Below are 19,452 nucleotides of genomic sequence, written 5' to 3'. Positions count from 1 at the left end.
TGACTATAAACTATATTTGTTTTCAGATTTCTTGGTAGCAATATTTGGTGGAGAAATACAATAGAATAAAATTTTCAAAGTGCTTGCTTAAGGAAAGATAGTTGATATGAGAATCTCATATCCATTTGAATAACCATTTAAATACAAGGTAGCTTGGCCAGTGTGGCTCAGTGATTGAGCATTGACCTATGAACCAGGAGCTCACAGTTCGATTCTCGGTCAGGGCACATGCCGGGGGTTGTGAGCTTGATCCCCAGTGTGGGGTGTGCAGGAGGCAGCTGATCAATGATTCTCTCTCATCATTGATGTTTCTTTCTCTTCCTCCCTCTCCCTTTCTCTCGGAAGTCAATAAATACAAGATTGAAAAAAAATAAAACAGAAAAAAACATAATAAATGTAAGGAAGAAATAAAGATTAATAAAGATATTAGTATTAATTTGTAATTACTTGCCATGCTCCATGCAAAGTGTATTGAGAGATGGTTAAATGCCAAGTATTCTTTTAAGTTCTTTATGTGTATTAGCTCATTTAGTATTCACGTGAGCCCCATGTGGGGAAGAGAGGTCCACCAAAGGTCATCAGGGTGGAGCTGATAGGCAACAAGAGTGACCTCCGTGGTAAGCCTTCTTTGTGAGGCCTGTGAACGTGAGACAGGCCTTAAATCCAAACCATCTGTCCTGGCTCCCTCCTGAGTCTCTGGGAGGGAGTCCATGGACGTTTGTTTACAGACCTTATCTCTGAGAAAGGGTCCTTGAGTGCGGGTTCAGTGCAAGCAGAGCCCTTTCTTTCCAAGGAGCTTTGATGTTGGTTACCTGTCCTGTGGCCTTCTCTTTCACATAAAACACTAATTCCTGGTTGAGTCCAGTTGTGAATGAAACCAAATATTCCACTAGCTGGTGAGCACTCTGTGTGCAGAACACAGAGCTTTGTTGTTTCTCTGGACAGATCTTGCACCCGGTTCTCCCGTGTTTGAGTCACAGCAAAGAATGACTACAGGTAGATAATGTGGTATTAGAGTTGGAGGCCTTGACTTTTCACTGGTTAAGAAACAACAATCATTTGTCAACCACCCAGAACCTTACGCCTACAATCATGGGGGGGCAGGAGGATGGCTAAGGAGAAACAAAACAAAACAAAACACGCAGATTCAAGCATGTGCACCATCATCTAAATCTAGTTCTGCAGGTGGGGTGGAACTGGCCATGACCTACCACTGCCATCTGGACACAGAGCTCTGTGGTGGATGCTCTTACCACCCAGGGACCATCGCTTCTAAAGAATTCTTAAGAATCCCTCATTTCAAATCTCCTAAAGGAATGTCCATGCTATGGTGGGAGGGGAATCCTTGTGTCTTTTTCGCTGGGACACATGAATGTACAGTCACTCCCTCAGGTTCTCTGGAGTTTAGCTGCCGTTCTGGTGGTCAACATTACCCAGGAGCTCCTTCCACTGTGCTTCCCTGGCATTTCTTTAATGGTGTCTTTTGCGACAATAAAGTCTCTGTTGTTTAGTTATGCAGAGGCTGCTTGAGAGGATATGAAGGAAATGCAATTTTTATCTGTTGGGGATAAGACCGATTACATTTCATGACTCCCTTGTGGTGTCCTGCCACACCTGCCCAAAGCCTGGTAGAGTCCCAGACAGGGGGAGAACTATGGAAGCTTAAAGGGAGGCCTGTGCCATGTTCTTATGGTGAGAGTCAACGATTGCTCATTTGAGTTTAAAAATACCATGGACTCTCTCTGCTTTTTATGAGGTTTGAGAGTGTTCGGGACAATAAAATTTCTGAATAAACAGCAAAGCTTTGCAAAGTTCTCTAGTACCTATCCCAGCACAAGGAATACCTGATTAGTGGTGAGTTAGGTTGAAGTTTTGTTCCACCTTGAAAACTAACATGCATTGACTGTGATATTCAAGCTCCATAGCACGAGCCCATTTGTAAGTGTATTAACGTGGCCTTAGACTTGGGTTCTTGTCCATGCCCATCTGCAGTTACCAGGATGCATCTGGGGCAGGTGGAACATGCATCTGGAGACATTCTCAGCAAATTTAATAAACTTTTCTCACCAACATTGATAAAATATTGCAATCAATTTGTCCCCCTCGGCGTGGGGAATTTCATATACAATGTTTGCAAGGTTCCAATGGAAGGCTCCTGGTGGCATTAAGCAGCCATTCCGAAGGGGGAGGCCATCCTCATGCGATGGTGTTCAGTAACTCTGTTCAAACTCCAAAACAGGTGTTGTGTCCCAAAGAGTATTTCTCAGCAAGTCTTTAAGGGTCCAGAGGAAGTGAGTGCTTGATCCTTGATTGGAGCAGCCTCCTAGATTTCCCCCTCTCTTCCCCCCCTTTAGTTTTACTTTTCAAGGGTTTGAATACTTTCCATTCCAGTATCTGATCTTGTGGACAAAAAGGGGCCACCTGCTAACCTGACTAACTCAGGGAGGCCTGCGTGGCAGCCTTGCAAACTGAAGAGACCTAAAGTAACCTCATTGGATGGTCTGAAATTAAAAATCTTTAATTAAAAAGCAGTTTATGGTGGGTAGTCATGTCCTAGGCTAGTATCTTTCCTGACAAAGATCAACTTTGATCTTTACTGAGCCTATTGTCTTTTTGCATCTAAGATAACACACCTGTGGACTGTCAGGGTAACTTTTGGAACTTCCCTTTTTCCGGACCCCTCAGGGCACAACAAATGGAGCCAGGACTGAAACCACAAACTCCCTCACTGTTGTTGTCGTCATCTTGTTAATTGTTGACTCTTATCTGTCCTGTACCCGCCTGTGTAAAAGAAGCATGTGTCTATCACTTCACTTTTAATCCAATTCCAGATGTTTCTCCACGCTGCTTTCTCCAACCTCCCTAATCGATCACCAATGGATTTCATGTAACCCACTTGTCTCCTCCTTTGATGGAAATTTATAAAACCACCATCCTTTGGAGCATTGCCTGGCAATTGTATATTAATCCCCTACTTCTGACTTCAGGCTATTCAGACAGAGTGAGGAAAGAGCTTCAGTCAGACCTGCTCCAAGCTCTGCACCCGTATGTTTCCTGAAGGTGGTAAAGAGCCTATCCCTACAGTCTCCAATGTAGCCATCTTTTTGTTTGTTTGGGTGCATGGTCTCCAAATATATTGTCTAATATCTACGGTTGTTCTAAATTCCTCTGGTTTTATTATGGAATTTAGGGTCAAATCATACTGAGGGTAGTCACAGAGCCTCTTCCATTTAATTTTATTGGTTCATAATAACACAAATACATTGACGTATATCTGGAAACCCTCAATTAAATGTTCCTAGAACTACTGTAAAGTGCTAACCTACCCTACAGAGGTTTTGGAAAGTCTTCAAAAATCACTCTCAGCTCAGATCATGATCAGGGATTAAATTCCACCACCAGGGTCTTGTTCTGACTTGGCTAACATTCAGAGTTTCTGGCTGCCCAGAGGAATGGGAGCTAGTCCGAAAGAGTGCTGGGGCAGGGACACTAGAGGGCCACAGGGTGGAAGAAGATAAAAGCTTGTAGGTTCCAGTTATGATGCAGGCAGATCTAAAAGAGAGACAGCCTTTCACATTTTTCACACGTCTCTTCCGCAGAATACTGAGAGAGGCAATTGCGGAATCTGAATTTCTCTCACACGCTTTCTCTTATCTACCAAGAAAACACCAGTCAATGAATGGTTACAATGTTCCTCCCTTTTCACTCTAGGGCACTTTGCAAATGAACAATTTTGTTCTTATAAAAAGTTTCCCAAAATAGCCACTGCAGTTCTAAACTACTGTTGGTCAATTATGCCATTTAGAAAGAGATGCGTTTGTGTTAGTGTGTAAATACACATACGAGGCCAGAATCTGGTCTGCAGGAGACACACACTTGGGTTTAGTCTGAGACAGACACGTGACTGTCTGGGGTGGTTGGTCAAGTCAGTGGTTGGTTCCCCCTGTGTCCTAGGCTCCCCAGCCTAAGGGCTGGGCAGTCTCCAATGGCAAACCTGCAAATCTGAAGTTCCAGGTAAATACAAGGGTTGGACGTGAACTTCCTGCTGTCAAGTACCAACAGAAAGTGCCCATGAGGAAGGACAAAAAGCAATGTTGCTGGTAACAAGGCAGCTTCCCAGTAGGCATGGGTGCTCTCAAATCTATCAAATAATCAAAATCTTAGGGGAAAAAATACACTTAGTGTTTGGCAGCTGGATAAAAAGAAATCAGAACAGAGACCTACTGCGAGACTCACCCCATCCCTGTAGGCCTCAGTGCTTCCGGGTTCTGAATTGAGGGTCTTGGTTACAGCACCAAGGGAGGTGGCAGTAGGCTCTTGGTGGGACTGGCAGGTTGTGGAACTCCCCAAAGTCTCGCCCGAAAACCTTGTAATAAACAAAAGTACATTTAGCAGAACTCTCTGCAGGAAGGGAGGGCACCATTTGACAGTCTTACTGTGTCTCAGAAGAGGTAAGTCAGAGATAGAATAACCGGAGGACTTTGGGGTCTGGACTCAGACAGGGTCAGGTAGGTCTTTCCAAGTGTGTATGTGTGTGTGTGTGGGGAGGGGGGGGGGCTGAGTAGGATTGGGCCAAGGTCCTGGGGAAGCAGTTGAGGACTGGTTGGTTCAGGTAAGCGGGGGTCCTCCCTGTTCAGTACTCTACGTCCCCGGGACTATGTTCAAACTGCCAGTTTGTGCTTCTTAATCCCTTGAAATCTCCTTTTGTTATTCCAAGTGCAATCAAAGTGGAGAAACACTGAAACAGGGAATGGTTAAAAAAGAAGCTCCAGTCTGGCCAGTGTGGCTCAGTGGTTGAGCTTCAACTATGATCCAGAAGGCAGTTTGATTCCCATGTCCAGGTTGCAACTCAATCCCCAGTAGGGGGCGTGCAGGAAGCAGCTGATCAGTGATTCTCTCTCATCATGGATGTTTCTATTTCTCTCTCCTTCTCCCTTCCTCTCTCTGAAATCAATATATATATACATTTAAAATAGCTCAGCTTCTACTTAAATCCTTCCCCAGCGAGTCCTCAGCTCTTCCCTCAATCATACTGAAGACAAATATGGCAAATTGATCAAATGTGCATCCCACAGAAAGACAGCAAGAGGACTAACACATTGGCAGGGCCCGCCTCCCAACTCATTCCAACAAGCTGTGATGACGGAGTGTCTCTGGGAGGACAGATTCAATAAAGATACATGTCAAAGCTCACATCCTGGGCACAGTCCACCAAGTTCACGAATGCGGGGTAAGTGACGCAGGCCTGACTAACCAGCGGACACAGGAAGCGTCCTTGAGAAATGCAGTCGATTTTAAGTGCCCTGTGAGTCAGCGCTGATTCTGCTGCCAGAGAATAAACTCCATCTGAGGCTGCGTCAACCAATGCACTGACTCTGGACAAGGAAGACCCTCTCTCCCTGCTGGCTGGAACCCTTTACGGGCTGAGTCCCGTGCTGAGCGGTTTGCTAAATGAAGAACCAGTTAAGATTAGATCATGGCCCAGGAGGGACCTGGGAGTTGCCCTAAGAAAAGATGTTTTGCTGGGAGGGAGGCTAGCACGGGGGGAGCATAACACGTTTTTCAAAGTATTTGAAGAATCACACATGGATGTGAGCGTGGATTCATCGTGGAAAGTCCAGAAGTCAGAAGCAATGGGGAGATGGAAGGGGCTTTTCAGCAGCAGCCTTGGCCATCCACACAAGGAACCGGCAGCGTAGCAGAAGGCCTCTGTCCCAGGAGGCCTTGAAGCCTCCTAGTGACTGGTGGCAGCGGGCTCTTTCAGAACTTGTGGAGTTGATTCGGATTAAGAAGTGTCCTCTGCAACTCGGATCTTAGATGTAGAAAATGGGCTTTTCTAGAAGTAGCTGGGGAGCTAGAGGGAACCTTCTCATCTGGTAAATTGCTGAATCCTCAGCTTCCCTGTCTGGGACCTGTCCCCTCCGCCCCCTGGAGGAGGACCTCCAGGGCAGCCAGCTCCACGCAGACCCTGGGTGGTGCTCCTTTGGGGAAACTCAGTCGCTCCATTGCAGTTGTCACTTCCTACAATCTGTTGGCCACATGTCTCTCTATCAGCCCCTTCTCGCTTTACCCTAACTTCTTGCAGAGTAGCTGGGCCTCTTTACTGCCCATGGCGCCTCTGGCGAGAAGCTGGGATTCCCAAAGGATCCTAGACACGCACCCCAGTGGCCCCGCTGCACGCAGAGTTCTCTGTAGCTCTGGCTTCACCAGAAACACCAAGTTCCCAGGGAAAGGGGGACCTGGGCTGGAAAGGGGGACCTGGGTCCCCGCCATGGCGATGACTTTCTGGGGGACAAGTCAGCGCTCTGGGGCTATTTCCAGACCTTGCACTGGGCGCAGCGGGCCAGGCCTGCTGGAGTCGGACAGGCGCCCGGGCTGCCCAGGACAAAGGGGCTCCCCGCGCCCCAATAAGTACTTTCTCCCGCTGCCACTCTGCCCAGCGTGGTCGCGTCGCCTCCAGGCTGGGCCTGCAGCCTGAGAGCCGGGACTAAGCCGGCTCCTGGGCCCGCAGCCCCCGAGGGGAGGGAGGGATGGAGGGGACCCGGGGTGGGAGGTGGGGCTCCCGGCGGAGGCGCGGGCGCCGGGGGCAGGAGTGGGCGCGCTCCGAGGGCGAGCGCAGGGGAGGGCGGCCGGCCCGGCACGCTCCCTCCCTCGGCCTTTCTCTCACATAAGCGCAGGCAGAGGGCGCATCAGCCATGCCCTGCCCGCGCCCGCCGCGCCGCCGCCGCCTCCCGGCCCCGCCGCCCCGCGCCCGCCGCCCGCCGCCCGCCCGGCGCGCTCCGCTCCTGGGAAGGGCGGGGAGGAGGGGACGCGGGCCCCCGGGAGTTGGAGGGGCCGACCGTCGCGGGGGCTCTCGGCCGGCCCCCTCTCTCCCCCCAGCGCCAGCCGCCACGCGGGCCGAGGAGCCGTCCGCCTCGCCGGCCTCCCCTCGGCGGCCCGAGCGCGCGCGGGGGGCTCGGATGTCCGGTTTCCTGTGAGGCGGGGACCTGGCCCCGCGCCTCTCGCCGGCACCGGCTGCGACCGCGCCGCGCGCCGTGGGGATCGCCGCCTGCGGCTCGCCCTCGGGGGTCAGCGCGGGGCTCTCGGGCGGGCGCGGGGCGAGCGGCGGGCAGCCGCGCCCCGGCCGGTCCACCATGCGCCGGCTGCGCGCCCTGTGCCTGGCGGGCGCCCTGCTCGCCGCCGCGCTGCTCCCTCCGCGCCACGCGCCCGCCGCCGCCGCCTTCGAGTCGGGACTCGGCTTCTCGGACGTGGAGCCGGACGCGGGCGAGGCCCAGGTGGGTGCCGGGGCCGGGCGGCGGGGGGCCCGCGGGGGGCCGGGGGGTCGGGTCGCGGAGGACCCCGACCCGGCGCCGAGCGGCGAGGGCGTCCCGGGGTCCCCGGGGGTTGGTTGCGCCCGAAGTTCGGGAGCGGACCGCCCGCGCCCGGGAGGAAAGTTTCCTGCTGTTTCCACCGAAAGTTGGTGCCGAGAGAAACGCGGGTCGCGGGCGGGAAGGGCCCGCGCGGCCGGTGACAGGGGTCGCGGAGCCGCTTGGGCTCCGTCCGCGCCGTCGGGAACCTGCGCGGGGCGCGCCGCCCGGGGAGCCGGCCTCGCGGGGCGCAGGGCGGACCCCCACCGGCGGCGGGAGCCGGGCAGCCCTGGGGTGGACGCGGCCCCGCGCGGCGGCTCCCCGCTCAGCCCGGCACAGGGAGCCTGCAGCGCGGGGCGCCGCTCTCGGGAAACGCGGGGGGACTTGGCCACGGGGCTGGGGGGCTCGGGACGTGAGTGAGTTCGTGAAGGTGGTCGAACTGGAGATGCCACGGGGGGTCCTGCAGACCCAGCCCGGCGCGACTGTCCATCCTCAGGAACGGGTTTCTGAAACCTGCTGGGAGCGCCGGGAAGTAAGGTGGATGGTGCGTGGCTGTTGTTTCTCAAATAAGCGACGTCTTCACTCTTCGCCTAAAATCTTGCCAAGCGCCCTGTGAGACGTTCGGATTCGCAAGAAGGAGTCGTGTGCGTGCTTCCCTCGGGGTGAATATTTACCGACAAAGTTCGGGTCTGAGGGAGGTGGGCCGCCTGCTCCCCGCGGTCTGGACCTCCTGGAGGCCGCCCTGGAGATGCGCCGGGAAGCCTCCTCCGACATGTGGTCCCTGCAGGGGCCGGACCGCATCGCTTCACTGCTCCGAGGGCCAGAGGGGAAGCTGTGCGCTTGGAACTGATTGATTGACTCACAGACACTGAACGGGTGGAAATTAACTTACCCTCCCAGTTACATTTTGGAATACGTTTTAAGGTTGAGTAGACTAATTTTTTAAATACGAGGTTACTTGTGTCTTTACATTTTTTTGGGGGGGGGGTGTTCAAATACAGAATATAAGGGGTCAAGGAAAAAACCTTTGGAATAAAAAATATGTGTTCAGCTGCAGAACAGAGTGCATTCTGTGAACTGTAGGATATTTTTTAACGCACATAGTTACACAGGTATCACTGTTGTTGCGAGAGTGGCTCCTTGTCCTTAAATGCCACCCCAATGTAGCAGGGGGCCCACTGGCACTTCTGCTGTTTCACTTCCTGTTTCTGCAAAGTCAAACCGTGGGAAGTATTGCCTGTGGCAACTCCCTTCGGTTCGCAGGTTCACAGGAGGGGAGTGGGAGGTAGGAGGTCAAAAGAGAGGTCTTTCCTGATAAGCTGAGCGCCCGTGGGAGTTGTCACTGCTGGACAGCCCCGTGTGTGCGTGTGTGTGTGATATGTAGGCAGGCGTGCTGTTGGACGATACAAGGTAATTCATTTTTAATTTCAAAATTGTCTTCATTGGTGAAGTAATCACATTTCCCCTTCGAAAATCTTCATGGCTTCTGTGTTCACTCTTCATAGCTCGCCATCCTTCATGTTCCATACGGTGAACGTGGGATGGTTTTGTGTATCCCTCACGGACTCTTTGCCACACGATGAAGCATCAGGTTAAGTCTCTGAGTTCCATAGACCACAAGGCAGCCCATTGGTTATCCCTGCACTGAAGTGTCCCCAGGGGGTGAGGAGAGGCTTGGTGGGGCGTGTGTCATGTGTCCCTGCCATGGAATCCCCAAGAGGCAAGATCCAGACTCTCAGTCTCTCCCTTGTGGCCCAGACAATTGCCTCCTTTAGACATAAGCCCTAGTGAGGAGCTGACTGTTACTTTTCTGTGAACTACATGAGCCCCAAGAGGAGATTTGAGAAGGTAAAAAGAAGATGCTAAGTAGATATAATCTCCATCTCCAAAAAAGGCAAATTGTTGGTAATTGACACTTCAAATGCTTTTTTTTTATATTCAAAAAATGCAAAACAGCTCACAAACTATGAACCAAAGTTAGCCAGCCCATCCTCTCCTCCCCACCCTACCCCCAGCCATGCAAAAAACTGGAGGTAAAATCACAAATGGAAACAGACACCCTGTTCTTCCCCTTCTATTTGGATCTATTGGGTCCCTCTTTCTAGTTATCTGGTTGGATGACGTATTCAAAAATCCTGAATTGTTGCTCTGAAACCAAGTCCGCATCAGCAAAGTGAGGCAAGCGACATGCTGCCTATCATGCAATTAAAGTTAATTGGGCACGATGGGGGGAAAGAGGAGATATTTAACTGGACCATCCCACCGAAGAACACTGCAAATCCGAGACAACCACTAGACGGTTACCTACAATCATGTCCCAACCTGCGATTAGGAAGAGTGCACTCCGGCTGGTTGGATTTGAGGACTTTGATTTTAAGAGAAAAGTTGGTTTACAGAAACGACAAAAAGGAAGAACTACATCATATGAAATATACTTATGGAACTTATACTTTGCGGGACTTTTATTCCATGAATTGGGTTGGACTAGGAGCATAAACACCTACATCCTTATATGTTTTAGAGTAATACATGCGAGGAGAGCATATTTTACATTGCAAATACCTAGGTTAAAAATTAAGCTCAGCCTGGCTGGTGTGGTCCAGTCATTGAGCATTGACCTGTGAACCAGGGGATCTCAGTTCAATTCCCCTCGGGGCACATGCCCTGGTTGAGTGCTCAGTCCCCAGTAGAGGGCGTGCAGGAGTCAGGGGATCAATGATTCTCTCTCATCATTGAAGTTTCTCTCTCTCCCTCTTCCTTCCTCTCTGAAATCAGTAAAAACGTATTTTTTTTTTTTTTTAAAAAAGATCAAACTCAACATAAAACTGACAACCTGTGTCAACTGAGTGAATAATGTGGAAGATGAAATGTTGAATACACAAATATAGCGTCTTATTTTCTATTTTGCACAACTTCAAATATCTTTACATTTATAATCTAAATGCAAAAGAAGTAGATTAGCTTAATATTAACAACATCAATTGCTTTAATGAGAATAGCTATTTTTAGTTACTATAATAAAAGCACATATAGTTTATGGTGATTATCACAGAAAACTTCATAGTAACGACAAGTAGTTCGCAGCATGCCAGATTTTCTTCCTCCGCCACTTATAATTTTGCATACCTTTAGGCTTGTTTTATTTTTTATTTACTGCTTCAAATCCATCTGTAGTGATGTTTTTTCAAAATACCATCTGTGTGCTGACTGCAGCAGAATTCCTTGGAGGTCTTGAATTGCTTTTATTCTTACCTGACATTCATCAAATCTCTGGTCTCGGGTCTAGGGATATACTGTTTTAACTAGCATGCTAAGTAACTCTCATGCACAATGAGTTTTGGAGTCACCAATCTATGGTATGTAATGATTAATTTCATTGGTTTTTATCCTCTTCATTATATGATTGTTGAGTTTTTGAGGGAAGGTATTAGGCATGGGGGAACTTCAGGCACAGAAGCCGTTTATTCTCTCTTCCAGGAGCTCACAACTCAGGTAGAAACAGAGAAAGGCTTAAGCACAACCCCTCTGTGAGCTGCCAGGGGAACGGTACCAGAGCTTCCTCTGGATGCGGAAGTTGTTCGAGAGACGCATCTGTGAGGCCTCAATGGTCTGGGTGCCTGGACATGAGGCAGAACTTGAGTTGTCACTTGAATGAGAGCTCCCAGCAGACGACTCCGTCAAGCACAGGGGTCCCTTTTGTGTCTTAAACGGGAGAGAAGGGGCAAGAAGGCAGATAGGACTGAGGGGTTCTGTAGGGTAAGAGTGAAGGCTCTTAAGTAAGAACAAGTTTGTAGAGATGGATGGAGTCACATTGTATGTGGCCAGTTTCAGGAATGTGACCATCATGCTGTGGTCATGGGGGGGTTGTTTGTGCATGATCTGAGCGCCTGAAAGACAGCTAGGAAAAAGGCTATTGAACTCGTGTATGGGGTTGATCATTCAGGACGTTGGCTGGGGTGGGGGCGGGGGGAGGCGGACATTGGTCTTGTTAAGAAGCAACAGCAACAGTGTAGAAGGGGAGCCATGAATAGTACAGCAGGTGCAGTGATAACAGAAGAAAAACTGTTAGAGGAAGAATCCATAGATCTGGTGACTGACTAACATGAAAGATATGGGAGTGGGAGTGGGAGAAAACGACCTTGACATCAGTGTTACAATAGGACATGTTGAGCCTACTTGTAGGATGAGGGCACTTCGGAGAGCGATGAGACTGGTTTTCATGGATGCCTGGTGGAAGACGAAGGCATTGTTCCATAAATCACAAGATTTTACTAAACTAAGCAATCTTTTGAGGAGCAAATTAAGCTCTACCAATCCATCTCACTACAGGGAAAGAACTGTCTAGGATCAGCCGGACTTAAGCTGCATAATAGAGCAAAAGTATTTAAGTGTTTGACAAGCATATTACAATCCCTAAAGGAAAATGAACAGAATGCATACCCCGTTACAAGGCATTAGAAATAAGCAGGTAAGTGTTATTCCAGTAAAATAGGCTGTGATACTAGCATTTAGCTAGTTACTCGCAGCCACCTCTGAGCTCGGTGGTATGTACCTGGGGCCTTACTCTGATGTACTTCAAATTCCCATACTTTTGGGCAGCGACCGGCCATGAATCTTCAGAAAGTGGGTCACTGTCAGGGAAAGGTGCCCTGGCTGTGGAAGTGGAAACCTCTTCAGCTCATTCTGCATCAATCCGTGTGAGGGCCTCGGAGTCTGGCCCCTCACAGCCCTTTCTGTGCCACCAAAGGGCTGCATTCTTGTCCCCGCCCCCGCGTATCTGATGCCTCCCTGGCAAGTCTGTGGAGGCTGCGGTTACTGTTTTCCTGAGCGGGTTTGATGAGTGCCTTGTCCACCTCCTGTCTTCTAAGAGCTCTCTGACCCCAACTCCGAAAGATGCTGGGGTGGGTAGCTTTGGGCATCGCCAGCTCTATGCCTCTTTCGTTCTGGTTTCTGCTTCTTTATGTTCTTTCTTACGAACTTTGAACACCGGCCTGGCGGCCGTTTATCCACGAGATGGTGATCATCAACACTGCAGTCTAGGAAGCCGCTTGTTGCCGTCTGGGCGGCTCCCCCGTGGGCGTCTCCTCTTGTCCTTCTGCGTTGGGCTGGGAAGGGGGGTGGGTTGGGAGAGTTCACTCTGGGTTTCCAGTCTGGGCTCTGGAAAAGGGGTGTCTGGACCTCCTTGTGGGCAGCCTGGGTCCATGTGGCGTGCGGTTTCCAGTTCTCACCTGGTGCTGGGGGACACGGGAGCTGGTGTGAGTGCAGTGAGCGGTCCCTGTGCTCCCAGCAGCCGGAGGGGACTCCGCAGGCTCAGATCGCCTCTAGATGCCAGGCACACCTTTGTGTATTGAGCAGGTGCTTCCATAATAAGGAGGTCACACCTGCGGCACCCTGAGCATGTGTGCCATGCATGTCACAAGTTGACGTTTCCTTTGTCACTGCGCCTCCGGGGGTGGATGCGGCCTCGTGTCATTAAAGACAATGAACCTAGACTCCGAGGACTTAGCCAGGAACAAGAATGCTGCTCTTCCCCCCCCCCCACCCCCCTTTTAAAAAACCTTGGCAGCATCCATTTTAGAAAAGTGTGGTCATGAGTTTGGGCCTTCAGGGTTTTCGGACGCCCCGTGACCCATCCTCCTGCCTCCCACAAGCGGTAGCTGTGGAGGCCGAGGCTTCTGCCTGCAGTGCGGCCCCTGTGGCACATTGATTTCTATCCCAGGTCCCACAGGACGGTCTGCAATGAACTGGGACCCCCTCCCCACCCCGCCGGGTTTGCACATGGAGCCCCTTCCTAAGGGAAGGCCGGAACCGGCTTCTCCCCGGCCTCTGTACTGGTGGCCGCGTAAGGAGGCCCCACCACAACTCCCGGCGGCAAGTCAGCGTTCCCCCGGGTGCACTCATCCAGCCGCAGTGCAAGCTGGTGGGACCTGTGCCCGGGGACCTTTCACAGACAACGGGGCTTGGAAGGAACACGCGTTGCTTGGCGCAGGCCTCACACCTCCCCCGCCTGCATGCGGCTGTGGTTTCACCTCTCGCCCTGGTGGAGACACGCTCCGCACATGCCACAGACGCCTCCAGGGTGTTGCAGAACCAGGTTTGTGACGGGTTTGCATCCCTCGTGAATCAGGGTGTCAGTAGCGGAGCACCTGAACCCGGGGGAGATGCCGGCGCTTTTGATTTGCAAGGTGATTCTGAACTTGTCCACCGTGTGTGTCATGTGTCAGAGCGATGGCTTCTTCTCATATTTCTCACAGGGAGCAGCCGGTGGCTCCGTCCTCAGCTGGGTTACTCTGTTGGGGTCTGTAGTTTCCCTGTTGGAGAGAAGAGGTGGTTCCTCGGTTTGCTTCCTTGGCATCCACCTCCGAGCCCATCGGATGGAGCCTTGACCCGCTCTGCAGGGGCTCTCACAGCCCCTGCTGACAGTGCCCCAGCCCCCCTGTGAGAGGGAAGCGGGACTCCTCTGGGTCCTGAAATCCTGAAGCTCTTTTTCCTGAATGATTTGGGGCCGTCACCCTGATCTGATCTGATCTGATCTGACTTAGAGCTGTTTACAGTCTTTGTTTATCCTTCACATCCGAGTGTTTCTGAACTTGGTTAAATACCAGGTATGTATGTGTGAGATGCTGCCCTCGCCCCTGCTGCCCTGCTGCCCTGCTGGGGCGGGTGAATGGTGAGATGAGTGTGGCCTGGGTGCCCTGGAGGCGCTGGGACCTGAGTGCCCGTGGTCCCAAGGAGAGGCCTGCAGGGCCTCCTCGCAAAGCCGGCTCTCAGGCCTCAGTCCCCTGACCGCCTGGGAGGGAAGCCTAGGGGCCCAGCAGGGGACCGTGTGGACGCTGCCAACTCCCCCCACCTGTCAGCGCCTGGTTTCTGTTCTTTCAAATCCAAACTCTCCCGTTGCAGTCCGCTTCCACTCGAGTGTTTTAATTCGTTCTCACCAGCGGTGGCTTCAGCACCAGGATGGCAATGCCGAGGTGGTGGGTGATGCAGAGGCTGTCCAGGGAGGAGTCCTGTCCATAGCAAGCATCTCATCCTTCATGAGAAACATGCTCATTCAAGTACCAGCGATAAGTTAACTATACGCCCCAACATGTCAGAGATTTTGTAAGAGTCTCCTGAGCTCCCAGAGCTGTTGGCCAGGCTGCCTGGGCCGTGTGGGCAAGGTGCGGGCAAGTGCGGGTCAGGTGCGGGCCAGGTGTGGGAAAGGTCAGGGCAAGGTGCGGGCAAGTGCGGGGAAATGTGAGGTCACGGACACCAGGGAGGCAGGCAGGGCCTCTCAGAAGCAGGAGTGAGAGCGAAGCCCAGAAGTGGTGATGGGTGCGGTCAGGGTGCTGGGGGGCTGGGGACAGAGCTTCCAGGGAAACGGAGGACATAGTGGGAGACCCCGAGACCCACGTCAGAGCTCGGGCTGAAAGCGCCAGGAGCCTCTGAGATTCTCCGACGAGAGGCTGGAAGCGATAGAAGGGCTGCTTCTGCTTCCCGGTGCAGACGTGTCTACACAAGCAGGTCAGAAGCCATCTAAAGCACCCCGGTGCAGGTGCCCAGGAGTGGCCGCAGAGACCCTGCCCTCCGTCTGTGTCCCGAGCCTCCCTGGGCTCCTGGTCCTGAGGGTGACAGTGATAGTCCCTCTGACTCATGCACACACCCAGCACCCTCCTACCTGGAAACATTTATAAAGCGTATTCATAAATGTCTAGCTTGCATTCCACGCGAAGCAGTGTAAACAGTGGTCATACTCACACCCTCACACGTTCACACACAGTCATACACACTCATACAAACACACAGTCACACAAACACATTCACACTGACACATACACACACACATTCTCAGTCACACGCTCACACAAACACATTCACACACACACACAAACACATTCACACTCACACAAACACACACAGACACATTCACACTCACACATACTCACACTCAAAAGACATCTAGGAGAAGACGGACCTACTGAAAGAGGAAATGCCCTGATGAGCAGCTTGGTGTAGCTAACAACACTTCAGAGTGTAAAAGGCCAGCTTCTCAACACAGTCAGCTTCAGTCCTGTCTGCTTGGACAGGTGGGGAGGAAACAGATACCTTAGAGTCGTTAAAAGAGATGTGGCTTACAATATGCATTCTAAATTTACAGTGAAATCACCCCAGAATAGCTAAGCGATGAAAACATGCTCTCACTGAATTCTATATAATAAAAGCATGATATGCAAATCAACCGAACAGCCGAATGATGAAATGACTGGTCACTATGACGTGCACTGACCACCAGGGGTCAGACGCTCAATGCAGCAGCTGCCCCCAGCCCGCAGGCCCCAGGCCAACCAAGGCAGGTGCCAGCGGGGACGCCCCCCCCCCCCACCCATTGCCCCACCAGTCGCCCCACAGATTGGCCCTAATCGCTGGCCAGGCCTAGGGACCCTACCCATGCACGAATTTCGTACACCAGGCCTCTAGTAAAATATAAGAAAATGTAAATGTAGGCCTGGCCAGGTGGCTCAGTTGGTTGGAGCATTCACACTCACACTAAAAGCTTGCGGGTTTGATCCCCAGTCGGGTGGCATAAGGGAGGTAACTCATCCATGTTCCTCTTTTATATTGATGTTTCTCTCTTTCCCCCTCCCTTTCTCCAAAATCAATGAACATATCCTTTGGTTGAGGATAAAAAAGAAAACATAATGGTAAAATGTCTTGTGCAAGAGTTAAACTTGTGTAAACTTGTTGATAACAATGGAATTGCACTGCTCTGTTGGGGTGCTTTTCCAGAATGTTCTGTGCTATCCTTGAGAAACACCTTACCCCTAGGGTAAGTCTGGTCACTTGAGTGCTCTAGTGTGCTCACTATGGTTGATTTTGTTTGATGGTTCTATTTGCCAGTGACACTGAATTTCTTGGTGCTGAGTATGGGATGGTGATGCGTTGGAGGCGGGTTGCATTGGAGGTGCCTGAGCAGACTCAAGGAGGAAATTCAGAATAAGTGGTGGACACAATTCCCTGCTCTATAAGAGCAAACAACATATCTTTTATTCAGAATCATCTTTTAAGTATTCACTTCCTTAGGAATCCAATATAGATGTTTGTTGGAGTATTTTAGGAACTTTTGATCAGATACCATATTTCTAAACAGAGAATTTTTTTCCTGACTGAATCTGGAACAAATGATCGAACACTAAATAGATACTCTGCTACTGTGTAAGTGAATAAATAATTGGATAATATAGATAATACACTCTCTATACAAATTTATACATATCCATCCACATTAGCCATACGAATCTACATGCAAATACTGGTATGATCTTCTCTTAAAATGATTTTTATATTTTTATTTCAGTATTAAAACCGTATATAATTATATAAAATGAAGCTTTATATTTAAGTGCTTGTTATGGTTCCCTGTTTGAATTTTAATATAAAGCGATTTTCTTCACAGTGATTTCTCATTCTCATACTAATTTCTTTTTCTAAATAGTTGTGTTGTGCTTTTTATGGGGGGGATCAGAAACAGGATTAAAATAACATAGCTTATTTAATAGTATTTTGTGCATAGAGGAAATGTTCATGAAATGAATACTACTTTTCTTCCAACTTGATAAAATACTTAGAAAGAATGAAAAATCCCCTCCCCCCTCCCTCTCCCACCCAAAAGGCAGACGTTGCCCTGTGAGGGGCCCTGGGACAGCCACTCCTCCTCCCTCCTGGGCACCGACTGCTAAGCTCTGCCTCAGCCGACTGGTGCTCCAAGCTTCTGAAATGGCAAAAATAATTGCCTTGTGCTGGTCACGGCCTCTAACCTTTTCTCAGGAAAACTGTACTTCTCTTTTCTTTGTTGATGCTTAAAGAAGGTCTTTTCTTCCCCTCGGTGACATCACACGCGCACCCTCACCCACACACACACCAAAGAGTGGGCTGGTCCGGTAAACCTAATCAGACTGAAATCTTTAAGAAAATGGTCTTTCTTTTTTTAAAAAAATATATTTTATTGATTTTTTTACAGAGAAGAAGGGAGAGAGATAGAAACATCAATGAGAGAGAAACATCGATCAGCTGCCCCCTGCACACCTCCTACTGGGGATGTGCCCGCAACCAAGGTACATGCCCTTGACCGGAATCGAACCTGGGACCTTTCAGTCCGCAGGCCGACGCTCTATCCACTGAGCCAAACTGGTTAGGGTGGTCTTTCTTTTTTTTAGTTTTGTTTATTTTTTAATTTTTGTGGAACTTGTTGGGTTGACATTGGTAAAAAAGGGAATGGTCTTGACTTGCTTTCACCTGGTGTGAGCACAGCGCCCATGAACCTGTGCGTGGAGCCCCACGACCCCTAAGGGAACTGCCGTGTCCTGGCACTCAGCGCTCAGCGTACCTGGGAGGAGCCACCCACAGACCAGACGTGAGGCTGCTTGAAGCTATGACAGTTTACGTTACTACAGCAGCCTGGCCGCCACGGTGTACTTTTCATTCTTTCTTCTTGTTTGTGTCTGTTGTGTGTATTTAGTTTATCTTTTCAAAGTCCTCTTCCAATTTTATGTTTTTTGTTTGTTTGCTTCTTTTTGAGGCAAAAAGCTTTTTTTTTTTTTTTTAAATATATTTTATTGATTTTTTACAGAGAGGAAGGGAGAGAGATAGAGAGTTAGAAACATTGATCAGCTGCCTCCTGCACATCTCCTACTGGGGATGTGCCCGCAACCCAGGTACATGCCCTTGACCGGAATCGAACCTGGGACCTTTCAGTCCGCAGGCCGACGCTCTATCCACTGAGCCAAACCGGTTTCGGCGAGGCAAAAAGCTTTATTGTTTCCATTTGGCCCCATGCATGGGAGAGGGCTCCAGAGTGGTTAAAGAATGGCTAGTAGTTTCGGGGAGAGGCTCGGGCAGAAGCCAGATACCAGGGGGTGCACAGGGGCCCCTCAAAGGCCTCGGGCTCCAGAGGCTCCCAGTCCTGCTCGAGGGTGAGCCTTTCCAAGAGGAGCTCGCCCAGCCCAGCCTGGTGCCGGCCGCCCGCGGGGGTGAGTCAGGTGTGGCCCATTTCTTGATGAGTTTCCCCTCCTCACCCCGGAAGTGGTTCTGCAGGAAGTCACAGAGCTGAGGGTAGAACCCAGGGCTGCAGCTGCAAAAGGACCTGGCTCAGGCTCCTCTCCAAGGCCGGGCGGCCTGCGCTTCACCCACTTGTCTTGGGGAGGCTCCTGCGAGTCCTGGAAGAGAATTCGGCCACCCAGCTGGTTTTGCATCTCATTTAAGAGACTCCCTGGAGCCTCTCCTCCAACAGCTCTCCAAAGAAGCGGCCCCCGCCCTCCAGGTACCATGGTCGCCATGGAAACAGAAGCCCAGAGAGAGGTGAGTGTGGGAGGCCCTCAGATGCAGGTTAACCGCAGCCTCCACCTCGGTGGAATACTGGTAATTCTGGCGCATTAGGGAGCTCCTGGTTGTTTGGCGATAGGAGTTAAGGGAGGAATAAAAGGTGTGTTGGCTGATCTGGGAGGTGGCTCCGAAGGCGGTGAGTGGAGGGTGGTCAGAGGCTGGAGGAAGGGGTATCCCTGGTTCTGTTCCGTCCAAACACTGTTGAAGCAGGAGACAGATCTGGGACGGCCGAGGCACTGTCCCAAGTTTGTGTTTTGAAAAATGAACACTTATTTAGCTTCATGTTTGCTTATGGGTGGTGATATTTATGACTTCCCTAAAAAAACAAACTAAGGATTTTGTCTCAGAGCCAGATTTCCATTTTGGGGATGGCAGTGATTCCTTCCTTGTTTGTTCTCTTTGAATCCTGGGTCTTTCTTTTAACTTTGTTGTCTGTCCGTGCCAAATTAGAGTGCCATCTACCGAGGCCCGCATTACCCATGGGTCACAGCACCACACTTACCGTTGGGTCATTTGAAGGCGCTCTGTGCTGTACAGATTGGGCATATGATGATGTCATACGTTCTAGTGCAGATGACACATTTTTTTCCTCCCACACGTATTCTCATATTCACTGGCTGCCATTAACAACTATAAAATTTTTAGTCCATGTGTTCTTTTGATAAGCATAAAGTACTTTGTTTAATTAGAAGGGATTTTCTCATCATTTTTATTTCTAGAATTGGCAGCAAGGAGGCCTGCTCGGGTG

General features: G+C 50.6%; 1 protein-coding gene across 1 annotated transcript in view; it reads left to right on the top strand.

The window, feature by feature from the left end:
• The first annotated feature begins 7,048 nt into the window (after positions 1–7,048).
• VEGFC (vascular endothelial growth factor C) overlaps positions 7,049–19,452 on the top strand; it is an 80,794-nt gene continuing 68,390 nt past the window's right edge. Inside the window, exon 1 of the mRNA XM_070408127.1 lies at positions 7,049–7,274. Within this exon, the coding sequence (XP_070264228.1) occupies positions 7,134–7,274 (141 nt within the window). The 5' untranslated portion in view covers positions 7,049–7,133. The remainder of the gene's footprint in view (positions 7,275–19,452) is intronic.

The sequence above is a fragment of the Myotis yumanensis genome, unplaced genomic scaffold (genome assembly GCF_028538775.1).
Source record: "Myotis yumanensis isolate MYYU_CA2020_CCGP unplaced genomic scaffold, mMyoYum1.0.hap1 SCAF_3, whole genome shotgun sequence".
NCBI classification, from domain to species: domain Eukaryota; kingdom Metazoa; phylum Chordata; class Mammalia; order Chiroptera; family Vespertilionidae; genus Myotis; species Myotis yumanensis.
The sequence above is the reverse complement of the archived record's forward strand: the minus strand, read 5'-3'. Positions and strand labels throughout refer to the sequence as shown.